Source organism: Blastocystis sp. subtype 4, assembly GCF_000743755.1.
Source record: "Blastocystis sp. subtype 4 strain WR1 chromosome Unknown seqid_0108, whole genome shotgun sequence".
NCBI classification, from domain to species: Eukaryota; class Bigyra; order Opalinata; family Blastocystidae; genus Blastocystis; species Blastocystis sp. subtype 4.
Window position 1 is genome coordinate 1,669 of NW_014569439.1, and position 15,576 is coordinate 17,244.

General features: G+C 38.6%; 7 protein-coding genes across 7 annotated transcripts; 2 read left to right on the forward strand and 5 right to left on the reverse strand.

The window, feature by feature from the left end:
• Positions 1-2,467: 2,467 nt before the first annotated feature.
• JH06_1763 (coiled-coil domain-containing protein) lies at positions 2,468-2,886 on the forward strand (the record flags this gene model as incomplete). Its single annotated transcript, XM_014672185.1, has 3 exons — positions 2,468-2,508; positions 2,551-2,725; positions 2,755-2,886. The coding sequence occupies 3 exons, from the start codon at positions 2,468-2,470 to the stop codon at positions 2,884-2,886; spliced, it is 348 nt and encodes a 115-aa protein (XP_014527671.1).
• Positions 2,887-3,177: 291 nt separating this feature from the next.
• On the forward strand, positions 3,178-4,323 carry JH06_1764 (hypothetical protein; the record flags this gene model as incomplete). The annotated part of the gene is given in 7 exon segments (XM_014672186.1): positions 3,178-3,264; positions 3,277-3,372; positions 3,403-3,503; positions 3,532-3,796; positions 3,826-4,053; positions 4,094-4,234; positions 4,267-4,323. 7 exon segments carry the CDS (start codon positions 3,178-3,180, stop codon positions 4,321-4,323), a joined length of 975 nt encoding a protein of 324 aa, XP_014527672.1.
• Positions 4,324-5,396: 1,073 nt separating this feature from the next.
• On the reverse strand, positions 5,397-6,435 carry JH06_1765 (hypothetical protein; the record flags this gene model as incomplete). The annotated part of the gene is made up of 4 exons (XM_014672187.1): positions 5,397-5,879; positions 5,948-5,980; positions 6,028-6,311; positions 6,342-6,435. The coding sequence occupies 4 exons, from the start codon at positions 6,433-6,435 to the stop codon at positions 5,397-5,399; spliced, it is 894 nt and encodes a 297-aa protein (XP_014527673.1).
• A 501-nt stretch (positions 6,436-6,936) lies between these two features.
• On the reverse strand, positions 6,937-7,865 carry JH06_1766 (hypothetical protein; the record flags this gene model as incomplete). The annotated part of the gene is made up of 5 exons (XM_014672188.1): positions 6,937-7,071; positions 7,101-7,477; positions 7,508-7,671; positions 7,704-7,763; positions 7,795-7,865. The coding sequence occupies 5 exons, from the start codon at positions 7,863-7,865 to the stop codon at positions 6,937-6,939; spliced, it is 807 nt and encodes a 268-aa protein (XP_014527674.1).
• Positions 7,866-8,474: 609 nt separating this feature from the next.
• On the reverse strand, positions 8,475-9,693 carry JH06_1767 (glycosyltransferase; the record flags this gene model as incomplete). Its single annotated transcript, XM_014672189.1, is given in 6 exon segments — positions 8,475-8,881; positions 8,897-8,948; positions 8,974-9,099; positions 9,128-9,301; positions 9,332-9,564; positions 9,597-9,693. The coding sequence occupies 6 exon segments, from the start codon at positions 9,691-9,693 to the stop codon at positions 8,475-8,477; spliced, it is 1,089 nt and encodes a 362-aa protein (XP_014527675.1).
• Positions 9,694-10,248: 555 nt separating this feature from the next.
• JH06_1768 (lipase domain containing protein) lies at positions 10,249-11,955 on the reverse strand (the record flags this gene model as incomplete). Its single annotated transcript, XM_014672190.1, has 2 exons — positions 10,249-11,773; positions 11,804-11,955. 2 exons carry the CDS (start codon positions 11,953-11,955, stop codon positions 10,249-10,251), a joined length of 1,677 nt encoding a protein of 558 aa, XP_014527676.1.
• Positions 11,956-12,947: 992 nt separating this feature from the next.
• JH06_1769 (hypothetical protein) lies at positions 12,948-14,063 on the reverse strand (the record flags this gene model as incomplete). The annotated part of the gene is made up of 9 exons (XM_014672191.1): positions 12,948-13,083; positions 13,113-13,224; positions 13,255-13,312; positions 13,344-13,441; positions 13,472-13,622; positions 13,654-13,723; positions 13,754-13,837; positions 13,870-13,919; positions 13,950-14,063. The coding sequence occupies 9 exons, from the start codon at positions 14,061-14,063 to the stop codon at positions 12,948-12,950; spliced, it is 873 nt and encodes a 290-aa protein (XP_014527677.1).
• Between the last annotated feature and the right edge of the window lie 1,513 nt (positions 14,064-15,576).

Sequence of the window (15,576 nt, forward strand, 5' to 3'; positions counted from 1 at the left end):
TGAGAATAAAGGGAAAGGGTCTCTGATTACAGAGGTAATGAAGGACCGACAAGTGATTGGAACGTAAGAATAGGATAGTGTATTAACCTAGAATAACTTCAACGGGTGTTACGCCGTTGTTTGTGCGTATTCCACAGAGAGAATCACGGTTCCGTCGTTTAGGACACGGAGAACAGTGTCCATTATATCGTGGAGCAGAGGTTTGTCTCTATCGAGATAAAAAGGATGGAATCCAGATCTATACTCTTCATTCGGTCTCCAATAATTCTCTGAAACGTCCCAATCCACCTCCTGTTAACGTCACTCCTTCTCAACCTGCATCGACTCTAACAGAAGAAGAGTATCATATCATATTCCAGTGATACATAGATCACGTCAACTAGCTCTTCTTCCTGCTGATCCAGCTATCAAGAAGCTTCTAGCGATATGCTCTGCTACAAGCAGTCGAATCCGTAATGCTCTAAGCAAGACTTCAGGAACATCTCTTCCAGAAGGTTTGCTTGCCCAACTTCCACATCCATTGCATCCTCATCAGATATTCGGAGTTCAATGGTTAATGACATTATACCAACAAGGACAGAATGGAGTACGAATAATCCTTCTATCTGATCATAGATTCTTGCAGATGAAATGGGATTAGGAAAGACTGTCCAAGTCCTATCCTTCTTAAAACTAATTTCCCAACACAATCAACATCGATTTCTTATCGTTGTACCTTCGAGTCTTGTATACAATTGGGAAAATGAGGTGAAAGAATGGTGTAAAAACATTACATATCTTCTGTTTGTTATATGTGAATGATCTCACGTCTAGATATGTGGGATCACAAGAGGAAAAGAAGTCAAAACAAGAACAATGTTATCAGTCTCCAATCATGATTCAACTCTTCATTACAACGTAAATTCTATTCAATATTCTCATTCAGATATACTATCTTTGAACGTGATACCATGGGGGATGATCGTAATTTCATTTCTCAGTTTCAATACGATGTGCTTATCCTTGATGAAGGTCACTGCATCAAGAACCATTCTTCCAAGCGCTATTCTGTTTGTTTTCACGGTTCGAATTACCATTAGAGATTAGCCAAACTCAAAGCAAAACATATCATCTTGCTTTCTGGAACACCTGTTCAAAACAATCTTCAAGAACTGTTTTCTCTTCTATCATTTCTTCTTCCTTCTCATTCTGATGAGTTTGTAACCATTTGTAAACGATTCAACTTAAACCAAACGAATCCATCCATAATCACATACACAAAGAAGGTGAATAATCCTCATTCCAAATAATATCCAGATTTTAGAACCATTTATCTTACGAAGAGTCAAACACGAAGTACTAACTGATCTTCCAACCAAAACGCAAGAAATAAAGAAAATCCAAATGATTCCTGCTCAACATAGTTTGTATGAAGAACACATTAAAAAATATGATACTCAATTCACTCGCAAGTCATCCTCTGAATCGAATGACTATGATCTTGTTTCCTTGTATATTGATCTTCGTAAAATCGCCAATCATCCTCTTCTGGTTCGTAAGTGTTCAGTGATTCGTTGATAAGAAGGAAATCATTATTCAGGTCAAAGACTGACTCGAATCGCTACAATCATATACGAAGCACATCACTATGAGAAACAAGCAACAACTGAGGACATTGAAACAGATCTGAAGTCGATGTCTGACATTGAGATTCACTTCCTTCTTGAAGAATTCGCTGAATCTACTCCTTCTCTCTGCCGACATCTCGTTTGAACAACTCCATTCTCTCATTCATAGTTGTCTGATAGTCAATTGACAGCCTCAGGAAAACTCCGATATCTCCTGTCTCTTCTTCCATCTCTGCTGGAACAAGGTCATCGTGTGCTTCTCTTCTCGCAGTGGGTTACTATCCTTAACATCATTAGTCTTTGTCTCCAGCAGCGACATATTTCCTTCTATCGTATTGATGGGAAAGTATTTCTCTTCCTCTATTCTTCCTCTAGACACCTCCAGAAGAACGACAACAGATGGTTGATGCATTCAACACATCGAACACTACCAAGTACCAATTTCCATTCGACTCATTTCCATTAGTGTCTTCATGCTGACTACACGTTCAGGTGGATTGGGATTAAATCTCATTGGAGCAGATACTGTGATTCTGCACGACAGTGACTTCAATCCCAATGTTGACCGACAAGCTGAAGATCGTTGTCATCGAATCGGACAGACCAGACCGGTTCATGTAATCAAATTAATTTCCAAGGATTCTGTTGATGAGAAGATCTTCGACATCTCACAACGAAAGGCTCAACTGGGAACAGATCTCTTGACCGATGAACGGTTCGTCCTAGTTTACAGTATTCATTGTAGATCTTTCCTGCAGGAAATTATGAAAGAAACATCCAATCTTATTGTATAGTTGGTTATGTTTGTTCGACACCTCGTTTTGCGGTACCAAATGTCGCAGAATCCTAACTTCATCCATATGAGCTCGATTGATAGTCTTCTCTTTGACTCGGTTCGAGAGTTAGGAATGTATGCGTTTGAATTTGGTTTTTGAACTTGTAGTTACATCCCTGACGATGTGACGTCAGTGGAGTCAATGGATCGAGTTTTCTTTTTCAATTTATGTGTCCAATGTCTTTCTCTCCTAGATGAGAGTATTCTCGAGTTTGTTCACTTCATTGTGGATGAAGAGGATCTAAATCATTCCATTTGCTGTGACTTGGCTGATGGATTTGCTGTAGTTTTATTTCTTGAGATTGATTGTAGCGAGTTGGATACACAGCAGAGATTGGGTTTAGCCACTTTATGTATCCCGAACCTGAAGATATTACTCGGATTCTCATGTGGTTGACATCTTCAATCTCTTTTGCTAATGAACAAGAATGCCTAATTGGATAGTTTGATTCTTAGTCAAAGAAGAAGACAAAGAAATATGGATTCCTTAATGGCGAACGTATTTTAAAGAGTCTTTATGATTGGAGTCACAATCCGCCCCCTCCAGTCCCTTCTTCCTATGATTCTTCTTCTTTGCTTCTAGTAGAAGATGAGCAGTTGATTAGCGAGAAAATGCGTTACTTATGGAAAGACATCCCTTCTGTATGGTCGTCATGGATCTTATCACTAGGTCGGAATTGAAGCAATCTCCTCTGATGAAAAGGTCCAAGAACATGTTTCGTTTCAGCGAATTCAATGTCGCTATTTGGTTTGATTTTTATTCTAGTGTCATCAGCACTTTCTGAAAATGCAGCTGTTAGTGAAGTAGTTCATGTTATTCTGGTTGATATGTAGGAAGTTGCATCTCTTCAATCAGATTTGATTAAATACAATCGAGTATTCTATAAACGGGCTCATAATATCAGAAAACTTAGTCAGAAGCTTACTTCAGTAGCATTGTATGTCGACTCTTATCTATAGCTAAAACGGAATATCGATGAATTGAATAGGCTAATTGAATTCACAGAAACAGCAGTTTTTGAGAAGAAGAAGATCATTAGTGTTCTTGATGATATTGATAGGTATTTGCATTTATCTGTTGACATTTAGCTATTTGAGGCGATTCCACGAGAGTTGTGACTCGATTTCGGCTGAAATATCCAAAGAACAGTATTTGTTCCAGCGCGAGCGAGAGGAAATTGTTGGTGTCATCGAGGAGTTGAATCAACGGAAACAGACACTATGGGAAGAATCCCAATCATTATTGTCGCATTTACAAACAAGTCGTCAGGAAATCGAGAGTATTACGAGTGTTATTGGAGAGCGCAAGCGAGAGAAGGAAGAATTGGATGAGATGTTGAAAGTGATTCCGAAAGTGAGTGAAGTGGAAGGAATGAATGGTAGCAATCGTTTCGTGACGTCTATCTGAATCGACTCACACAGTTGTCAGAACGCAAAATGCAACAGCAAGAGGATATTGCTTGTGTTTCTGAGGAGATTGGTGCTCTGAATCAGAAGTTGGAAAAAGTGACAGAGGAATTGGTAGAAGAGGAATCTACGTTAGAGAAGGAGATGAGAAGTCTGTTTGGAACGGAGGTGGAAGGATCAACTTTGTACAATTACTATTCTCAGGTTAAAAGAGTTCAAAATGAACGGATTTATTAAGTTTTAGTTGTTTCATTCTCTCATTTCTGTTTTGTATCGCATCATAGAAACAGACGGTAATATTACTACTATCAATTTGCAGATCAACAAAGTAGATGTTCCAGTGATTTGTAAGAACTATGAATGTATGGTCCGAGATGTGGAAAAGGTGAATATTGCTCAGAAATGGATGACAAATAGATTCGAAAAGAGAATGAGGTGTTGCGACAACGTATAGAGAAACTTGAGAAATCTTGAAAAGTTTGTAATATAGTTTGTATCTCTTTGTTGGAAATCACGATGACTACCATAGGACGAAACGTCAGATGGGAAAACACATTTGTGTTTCTCCTCACAATCAACGTGTACTGCTATGAATATGCTTGATTAGCATATGTATTTACGTTTGGAATGAAAATTTCAAATTCTACGGCAGTATATCGGTAAAAATAGGAGCAATCTATCATAAAAATAGGAGTTCTTCGTTTAGGCGTACCCGCGGAATAATGTCGATTCTTGCCTGGCATTTCTCCATAGGGTTTGACAGTTTCATCAGGTGAGTGAAGTAGGAACCACTCTTTCTTTAAATCAAATGTCGAGACATAGTCTATCGAAGAAATCCAATAACTCCTGTAGTAGAAGAAGAAAGAGAAGAATGATCAAGTGTTCAAGCTGTAAAAGTATGAAACCGTCGCGAGACTTTAAACCCATTGTTGTGAATGGGAAAACGGTTGTTCCGAAGACATGCCAGTTATGCCGATCACGACGAACAGAGTATTATTGGAGTACACTTTCATATTTTGATTAATCGTAAGAATACGAATGCAGAGAGGCACGAGAACGTGGTGTCCGCCCACCTTCGAAGTATGCTTTGTTGCAACCGCCAGTGGAATCGCATCTCCCTCTGGAAGAGGAGGGTTCTTGTCCCACTGTGGATGATAATTCAAACTCAACACTTCCTGAACTGGAGTCCAACTCTTCCTCCAGTACTACCATTCCCACAATAACTGGAACTGAAGATTCGGATGACTTCGTTTTAGCAAATGATGAGATTATGGAGGAACTAAAAGATGGACTGTCCAGAAATGACGAACCCAAGAGAGTGGAGACATCGCATCTTCCAGGTAGCTTGGATGATCTGATAACCATGGATGATCCATTTGATTTGACATCATTAAAGTTGGAGAATTATGCAACTGATTCACTTCAACCTGTGGCTCTGTTTGATGATTTCCATCTTCAGGATTCAACTGGTCCCTTTATGTACTCTGATCTTTTATCAGTCCCAAATAGCGATGATTGGAGTCTGTTTTGATTTAGCTTAGATCCATTCATGTTACTTCTTTGTTGACACAAACATGATATAAATGAACAGACAGCTTGAATGACAATTGCTCATCAAGCATAGCTTCAACTGGAATCACATCCCCTTCATTCACTTCAGTTCCCTTATCTCGGAATAACAACAGCTGCTTCTGGTAACCGACAAATCTCTCATTCTGATAGGGAGTAATCCAATTAATGTCCTGATCTTCGAAAGCATCAATATCACCAATGTAGTACTCAGTCCAAATAACAGTACAATTAAAGGAACCTTTATGTTTAACAGTAGTAGATGACGGTAAACTAACAGAATACAAAGGTTGGCGGTAATCAATTGTCAGAGCAGCATATGGATCTGAAAGACACTTATATTGATACATTGAAAGAGGAAATGGATAGAAAGAATGATTCCAATCCTTTACTGCAGTATTGAAAGCAGTATGAGCAAATCCGTTCACATCCTCAACTTGTCCAAAAGAATCATACAGAGGCTATTTCTTAGAATGAATATAATCTTATACACCTAATTCAATATGCATTATCATGATATTCACCATACTCGGGAATAAGGAGATTGTTGGTGAAAAGTACTCTAGAAATAACGAACATCAAATGAATCAAACCTCTCAAACAATTTACCATACACCAATAGCTGATGGCTTCCATCACTACATGATCTTCCATCTGATAATGATGGAAATCCCATACAATTGTTCCAATTGGTTGATTTGAGAAGAGAGAATGTAAATCAGGATGGTTTGGAGCACCATTGATTAATGCATTCTTAGCTCCATTAGTTTCGAGAATATGTTTCCAAAGATACAAAGAAAGTGTCTTCTGTTCAAATGAATAGATTGGAGTATTCAATCGTTTGGAAAGAGCGGTTGATATCAAACTATCATCTCCAATATCAATAATTAACTCTATCCATCATATTTGAATATCAATCATACCTGATGGAGAATGTGACAGGATTCGATCCATCATCAATGAGAGTTTCTGGTTTCGAATGGAGTCATTATACATTCCAATCAGACTGGGACTCATTAGAAGATGGAACCCACATGAACATTGGAGGGGTTTCATCATTCCACTTTTCACCCTGTTTACATCATTCTTTCTCGCACAACAATCGAATTTCCAGTTTGTATCACTCATATACCCAACTAACTCAACACACTCTTTCAGATCAACAGTGTTAGGAAGACCATAATATGCCTGTAACCAATGATCTTGCCATTTCTGTTTGTTCTCTGCCGATGGTGTAGTGGAATAAGTGTGTTTATCTCCGTAGAGAAAGACTGTCCAACTGAACAGAAGGCCATTTGGACATGATGTGATCGGGATGGAGATATTCAAAAGGTGTTTATTTGTGGTATCTTTAAGGTCCACCGTCGTAAATCGTACAAAGTCTGAACATTTCATTACATCAACATCCGAAGCATGGATCTACTTCTCACTGGATTCACTCGAATATACTGGAATTAAAGTGGTGTATTTGCAGAATTGAGGATCTTTACTCTCCATATGTACTCCCAGAACACTAATTCAGATTTGTTCCTCAAAGCCATACGTTCGATTCTGGAGGGTTGTACGATCATACAGAGAATTAGAACGAACCATCTGTACAAATACATCTGCCTTCTCTGGGATGATGATTGCATTCTTCACAAGAAGTCGTTTCTATTATCACATAGGAGTCATATGGCTACTTTTGCATCTCGGACAGCAATTAGGACTCCTTCACCCAAAAGGACCGTATCCAGAATCTCACTCACCAAAATGTCACACTTCCTTTCCAAATCTAGTAATAACAATGCAGGAACACGAATACCATAATCGGTCTGATTCGAATCACTCTTTACAGTCAACGAGGAACTGTGCTTGTTGATAACTGTGATCACATTAGCAAAGCCATTTTCAACCACATTCTGCTTTGCAACTTCAACCCATTCTTTGAACATCTCACAAGCGTAAACGTGTTCGGCTCCTGCCCTTGCTGCTTGCAATGATAATAACCCGGTACCACATCCAATATCTAGTACATATGGTTTCCGATTATGTTTTATAGTAAAGTCATGAATGCACTCTAAATATCAATTCCAATGATTACACCAACCGGCTATAGCAGCATTATAAACTTCGTTCCGATCTGTATCCTTTAACATTGACGTCATCTGAGACATCCCCATCACACTCTTCAAGACATCTTCCTTAGCTTCTACTCTGTGCCATAAGAGACCTCCAGAAGAGAGATCAAGTGAAGGAGCCAACATAACATCTCTATCTCTTTCAAGAAGGACTTATTTACCCACTTTCCACTCTCATCCGTAGCCATAATCGTTTCGAAGCAATTAGACTGATTCATGACCTCCCTATTCTTCATAGAGCACTATTTCGCCTCACTGGACATCAACTTCTTCCTTTTGCTTTTGGCAAACGATATCACCACCATATTTGTCAATTCCTCCATACATTCTTGAGAACTGATAGTTGATAGATCCCCGCGATTCTAGATTATCATCTTTCCTGTCAAAGTGGAGATGGAAAGAATCTAACAAACAGACAAACAACACAGTAGTACTAAACCACATCATCAAATCCCTCTTCTTGGTAATTCCATACTGAAGTCTTCACTTCTTTCGATGCTATCGATTGTTCAATCTCATCAATGTCCTTTTTGGATCTTGAACGCTTCCGGATCTGGATGGTATTCTTTTCCATCTCCTTATACTAAATCTATAAATCTAAAACGACATTAATACTGTATCAAATGCAGAATCCACAAAAGAGAAACGATTATCCTTTTCAGCTAATTCAACACTACTATTCACAAACTCCAAGTGTATCCAAACACTGAATGTTCATCTAACCTAGCAATATCCTTGGATTCTGCTTCTAGTGCAAGTAACCTTGTCATGTATTGAATGAAGGATACTACAGCGAGACCTAGACTCTAGGGGTCCTTCCATTCTTACCCAAACAAGAAAGAGCGGAGTTGTTGATGCGACCGACATCCTGGTTTTCCCAGACAATCCGTTTTATTAGTTTCTATGAATCATACTGTATAAACAAACAGTACATTATTAAAGGACATTTGTTTTTACAAGAGCATATTTCTGTTTCTTCACTTCTGCAACTACTGAACTAAAAACTGTCTTTGCATATGGCAGATCCACAATGATATTCAGATTTCGATGATCTTTCGGCATCTTTCTACTTTTATCCGCTGTCACCTTTGAGATTCCCTCACTAATCAAATCACAGTGTTTTGCCATATTCTGGTAATATGGAATTTGTGATGTTGGTGAAAAGAATTCAATAAAACCAGAACGAGGTCTCATGAACATGATGTTGACAAAAGCAGCTCCATGCATTCCAAACACCAAATCCGTCCTACTCATCACCTTTACTTGATCTTTAAACGAGATCCCTCCGAAAAACTGAGTACTGAATGATACCTGAAGATTATCGCAATAGTTGAAACGATACACTATCTCCTAAACACTCTTCCAACATCTGTAGAAGCTCATTTTTGTTAATAATCTGTCTCGTTCTCCCTTCTCGCAAAATCAGTAATCCCACCAATTTGAGTGGTGAAGTGGTAGTCTCACTCACACCCACATATTTGTATACTACTTTCTTCACATAGATAGTCTCGGTATAGGATCGAAATAAGTCAAACAGTGGAGTGGTGATCGAAATGAGCATCTATTGAATACACACGTATTCAACCTACTGCACGATGAATATGAATCAAAGTACCACGTGATAATGACCTTCTTGGGATATAAAGTGGTTTTCGTGAGGATGGGAAGATCGAGAGAATTGATAGGAAGAACTGATTGTTCCATGGTGTTGTACTGGAAAAACGATCATCATGAGTTGGATTTATAACAATGAAAGCATCAAACTACAGATAAAAATGATCATAGGACCAGACAAGTGGCAATTCTGTAGAACAAGCAGCAAAATGAACAAAATTCATAATCCATTCAGCATTATGGTATATATTGGAAAATCCTCGTGTTGAGAGAATAGCTACTTGATCATACCAGTTGTTTTGAGGAATAGAGAAAACTTTCTTGCCTTTATTCACAGATGATAGAAGCATGGGTTGGGAAATCGTTTCATTTGTTTGTATTCCTGTGATTGTGCAATCGACCAAATGGGTTTCTACAACTGAAAGGATTCAATAAATCATATACCACCACTAATAGGAATGGGACGATGCAATTTAATTTCATTGAGTCTCAGTTTCAGGGTAATGTCCTCCAAATAACTCCATCCAAATTTGATTGGCATTAAATGATTGCGAACATTCGACTTGACAGACAATTTGGAAGTTTTCGCTCTTAGCTTGAATCGTAGTCCAACTCTTACTTATATCTCTTACTCAAGTCATTCCACGAGACACCAGATACAAATGAAGGAAGTGAAATATTCTGAATGGCATAGTTCGTATATAGTGACGTATTAAATACAGAAGCCGTTGGAACAGGAGCTTTAGACACGATTCCTTCCACTTCCACTTTGGTTTGAATCGTTGGTAGGATTGATGGCACTTGTTCTTCCGAATTCCCTCCATCAATCTCAGAAAATGCATTCCTACTATAGGAATGATACTTCGAAAACACTTGGGCAAGTCTACAGGATCCATTCCAATAACCAATATTTACGATGAAATCAGAATACCATCACAAAAGTAAATTATTGAAACAATGAAAATAACAATGAGGAGTAGTACTGCAGATAGATGGGATCTACGTTTCATTTCTTCATCTATTCCTACATGACATACCCAGACTTCGTCATATCAAAAACAAGTCTATCTACCAAACCAATTCTGGAACAAACACTTTATTCAAGACTTCTTTCAAAGATCTTTTTGTCATAAATACGCAATAAACCATTCACATAATTCCCCATCCGATGATCATCAATCAACGACGATTCCAAACTGTAATGATCAAATTCGGACTTATCTACACCCACAAGTTCACATCCAGACACATTAAATTCAGACACATTCCCTGTTAATCGCTTCTTTACCTCTTCTAGAGCCACATAATCATCCTTCCATGAAGAACTTGGATTATTTCGCAAATGCAAAATCACACCTGGAGGATACAATTGAGGATATGGAAACCAATCGGTATCCTTTTTCGTTCCAGGATCCAATAGAAATCTCTTTGCAAGTGAAATGAATGAAGAAACCGAATCAGTAGCTGATATTACATCGGTTGAAATCGAAGGCAAAAGGGGTTTGTTGATGGATTGGAGATTGTGGAGGAAAAGATCTCGATTCGTTCGTAATTCGGTTTCTAGAGTTTGAGAACGATCAATTAAACTGGTCTGGAGTAACGAAGCCTTCTTGGAAGAATATTCAACGATATCACGACCTGTACTCATATCCATCAGATTCTTTGTATCCGTAATACCAATACCTCGTTCAATCTCTGTATTCACTCGATTCTGAATGTTTTCCACATACATCGAGAGCAATGAGTCGATCGACTTTCGATACTCTTGTATGAGTTTCTTTTCATTTTCTCTGTATTCTGAATACAAACGAGTCTTATTATATACCAATGATATCTCGTTGTTCAGATCATTGTATTCTCGTAGCACAGACTTCATAGAGAAATGAGGTGATAATGGACTCTTTCTTTTGCAATTCCAGGAATAGGAGCCACCTTTCTCCTTCGCATGTTCATGATCACTTCGCATCTCTTTCTTTGTCTGTTCCAATCGTAACATTCCATTTTTGGTATAGCGAGATTCCATCCTCAGAATTGTCTTACCATCTCCACTCTCTGCTTTCTCACTTCCATTCAGCCTCCACCAGTCATCTGGAATCGATGATTTCGACTGTGATAATACTTTCTCAATATATCTCAATGCATCCGCCCATGGTGAATCTTCCAGCCTGTATAACGAAATTATATTGCTGATGATTTTCTTCCAATTGGCATTTGCAAACAAATCATACATTTTATGCATGGCAGAAGAATTCATGCGAGGAACAACATCATGCATGTTCTCTACAGATATCACACAATCTTCCAAACGAGGTAGTAAATCTGCAGAAATGCAAGAAGGGCAAGCAAAACAGTACGCTCGGATGCTCGGATAGGATGTTTGGAGAATAAGGGTTGCAATACTTGCAGCACCTGCGCCTAAACTATGACCAGTGAAGACAAGATGATAATCAGGATATTGAAGGAATGCTTTGTCAATTAGCGGCTTCAGCTTTGTAATAACCTCATTAGCTTCATCTCGCATTCCAGAATGTACTAATCCACCTTGAAGGGAATTTGGTTCAATGATCAAGTCACGAAGTGCATCCAATCCAGATTGAGTTCCACGGATACTCGCTACTACTCTAATTGGAATCATTTCCATTCATTCATACTCCTTATCTTTGTGATTCAAGGCTAAAAAGCATGAAGGATTTCCCACTGTTGCTTCCGAGTTAAAATAGACAATGTCCTTTGGACGTAAACACAATAAATCTGCAAGACGGTCACGATCACTCACATAGGCCCCAAGAGAATATGCTGACATTTCTATCAGCTTTTCTATCTTTATCTACCACTGATTCAGCAACTCTACGACAACATTGGATGGAAGCGGTTGCGCTGTCTGAAAGGCATGTGGTATCTGGAGATAATCGTACCAAGGTTGTTCAGATGCCAGCAAAAACATCACTTGAAGAAAATTCGCATTCATTCTTTCTCCGAACGAATCACACACCTTTTGAAAAACGGGGATCATCTTTCGGATTTGGGTTGCGTACTGCATGATTTAAGACGCAATCAATCCAAATAGAACTCAACTGTATCCTTGAGGGATCCCAACATTCTGATACCATGGTTTCTTATTCTTTCTATGTCTGTCATTGAGATTCTTCATGTGGTGGAAACTCTTATATTGCAATCGTTTTCTGATACTGTTATTTATAGAATAACCATTCTGTACATAATCCCCGTCTTCAACAGCTATCGATGTCTTCAAAACAATGACAAGGAAGGAATAAAGAAATTAATTCGGTTTTGGTAGGATCGTTGTTGCTTCCTGAGAATCAGGGTTGCTGTTGTAATTCAGGATATTCTATGGTTCATATGCGGTCCAATTATTGATTTAGTGTCGGGTTGTCTTTTGGATTTCATTGTAGAACGGGACTGGGTTTGGAAGTACATCTTGTTTTCTCTCTTTGGTTGGTTCATCCTTTCTTTTCTGGATTTGAAAGAGTATATGACTATTGGATCAACAAGAGGCTACTTCCAGTTCAGGAACAGGTTGATCATATCCTTTCTGTCATGCGCGAGTGGAATTGGAGGTGGGTAACAATCGTTGTACAATATGTAATGCTATTTTTCGATAAGAGTGTGGCTCAAATCAATGAAATAGTTCGACAATGAGTGTCATTTTACATGTAGATTAAGAATCGTCCTCCCAGTAAGCATTTGAAGTACATGTGTTTGTTTATACACCATTGATGATATGGTATGATACTTGGTAAAGGATACTTAAGTGTTGAACAAACATATTCAGGGTTATGATGTCTTCAAACGATCCAAAATCTTAGTTGCTTTATTGAAGCAGCCATTGGTATTCTTTCCACATACGTAGCATTTTGGACTTTTCCGATACTGTTCTAACGCACATTTCTCACAGAAATAATGGCCACAACTACCCTCAATGTTCATATTCATGTCTACTTTGTTACTACAGGTTTGACAAATTCCTGACGACAAATAAAACACGCAAAAGGAAGATCTTCTTCATCGCTAGAACTCACTACATACTTGTTATCATCGTCAGCATCCGAATCTACAATTCATTCCCTACATCCAAATATACCTTCACCTCGTTCACGACGCTTGCGTTTCTCTTCCTGTTCTTTTTGCCATTCCTTTTCCTACAAGATAGAGTCCTTTGGATTCCATTACAATCTCCCAACCACTCTTGTAATCGCTTCGATCATGAATGAATTTGCAAGAGTCACCAAAAGAGCAATAACCTGTCTCTTTGTAATCCTTACAAATTTCTACATGTTAACAGAAGAAAAGACCGTTACCTGGTTGATAATCAAAACGGTTTGAAATTGCAATATGGCCCGTACTTCGAATTGGACCTTGTGTTCCAGTAAACTTGTTTGCAGACAACTGATCCTCGGTTTTCATTATGTACTGATGGTATCCTGTAGCTCCTCGGTAAACATTTGCATCCTATTTGTAACAAGAGTGAATAATGAGTTACGAGTTTCTCTCCTTTGGCCTCTGCTTCCTTTTGTAGACGAATTTGGGCTTTCAATTGAGCAATCTTATCACTAAATATCACATAACACATTCATTTGTACTGTTCTTTGTCTTCATAGTCCATTGTCGTCGTGACACCTCCTGATGCTTCGAATCGCTCTTTTGACATATCCGATTTCACATTTCTACTCGTTACAAAGTAAAACAAACGTGCTACACAGTTACCTCCTTAGGCTTCGAAGTTGAGGATGAAGTCATCATATTCACCTACAAATTGCAGTAGAAATCTATTCGTACAGTCTTCACCTTCTTTGCCTCATTCGTCACAACAGTCACGTCATCTTCAGAGCTAACGTCGTCACTTTTACGTAGATTGGAACTTCGCTTTCTCTTTTTGAATTGCAAAGACATTAAAGAATTAGTGCGAACAAACAAATCAAAATTGCGATAGCCCAAACTATTCATCAAAAACAATCCATTCAAATACCCCTGAGGAAACAAGTGAGTCGAGATCAAAACTGTCTTCCTCAAAAACACTGAACGGACGTCGACGCCGTACTTCTGTGACATTTCCTTTGTCTTTCTCAGTGGTCACATCTCTATAGATAACCATAACACCCATGTCTTACGGTAATGGATGTACTTTCTTAATTGATCCATTTCCTTTATCAGCCACCACTTCTACAGTTTGTGGAGTGATATCATCATCATCAAAAACAGACATCGTCTTACTGCTAGTAGAAGGACGTCGTGTCAGGGGAGGAGTACATGAAACTCCAATGATTCGCAAGAACAACCTCCCAACACTAGCAGGATCCTCCTCAAGCTCATCTTCTTCGATTGGAGATAAATCGTCAAGAGTGACTTCCATATCAGAATAGTGAGTTTGAGACTCAGTTAGATGACTCATATATCTGTTGATAAAGGAGATGACAGTGGCGTGAAGGAAATGAAACAGCGTAAGGAAAAGGATATTAGATTGAAATGACAGAAGAGAGAAGACACACAAACACGAATCGAAAACCTCCCTGAAAACATCTTGGAAGAGAATGAGTGAGATACCACACGAACACGAAGATCCCAAAACAAAGGATGAGATAACCAATCCAATAGATATCCCATGATGAGTAGGTGGGAGAATCTTCCACTTTCTCTATTGAGACAATTTCAGGATCCAGGTTATCAGATGAGGGAAAAACAAAAAGGTAGTTACTGAGATTGATTTTATGAGAAAGGAACGATTGCATAAGGCTTTCGTTATCTGGTTGTTCAAATGCGAGATATAGATACTTGATATGAAGATACAGTCGTCGCTTATCTGTTGAATTGTACACAGTTACCCACTTATCCTTTTCATAGGAGGAATGAAGAGACTCGAGCCGTAGTGACAGAGTTGTTCCATTCCACAAACTCAGAATGATGTCAAATGGTTCCTGAGCTTTGGTTGGGATATCCACATCTACTTGAGAAGTGTTGATATCCATGAGCATTGGTTCTGGAGATATTTCTACAGTCTTCACTACTTATTAGAAACGAAAGCAAGAATCACAGAGTAAACCCTCATACCAATTGGGTTCATCAGGAACGACATTATCTGAAATATCTTCCTCACGTTGTGATGTCTGCCGCACAAACAAACATCGATTGCAGATCACATTTGGGAGTTTATCCATCGACCGAATGATCGCTCGAACCACTTTCTCTTTGTGACAACATTTTTTGCACACGATATCTCCACACACTTGACATTGATAGCGGTGGAAAAGACGGATTGGCGATGAACAGATGGAACAGAACTCTTTCTTTCCCATCGCCATAAAGTGAACTCAAATAACGAAGATTATAACATGTAGTTATGTATGATAGAAATCTCTTGCTTTTCGGCCATACCAAAATATCGGTTGCTTTTCTTTAAGACCATTTT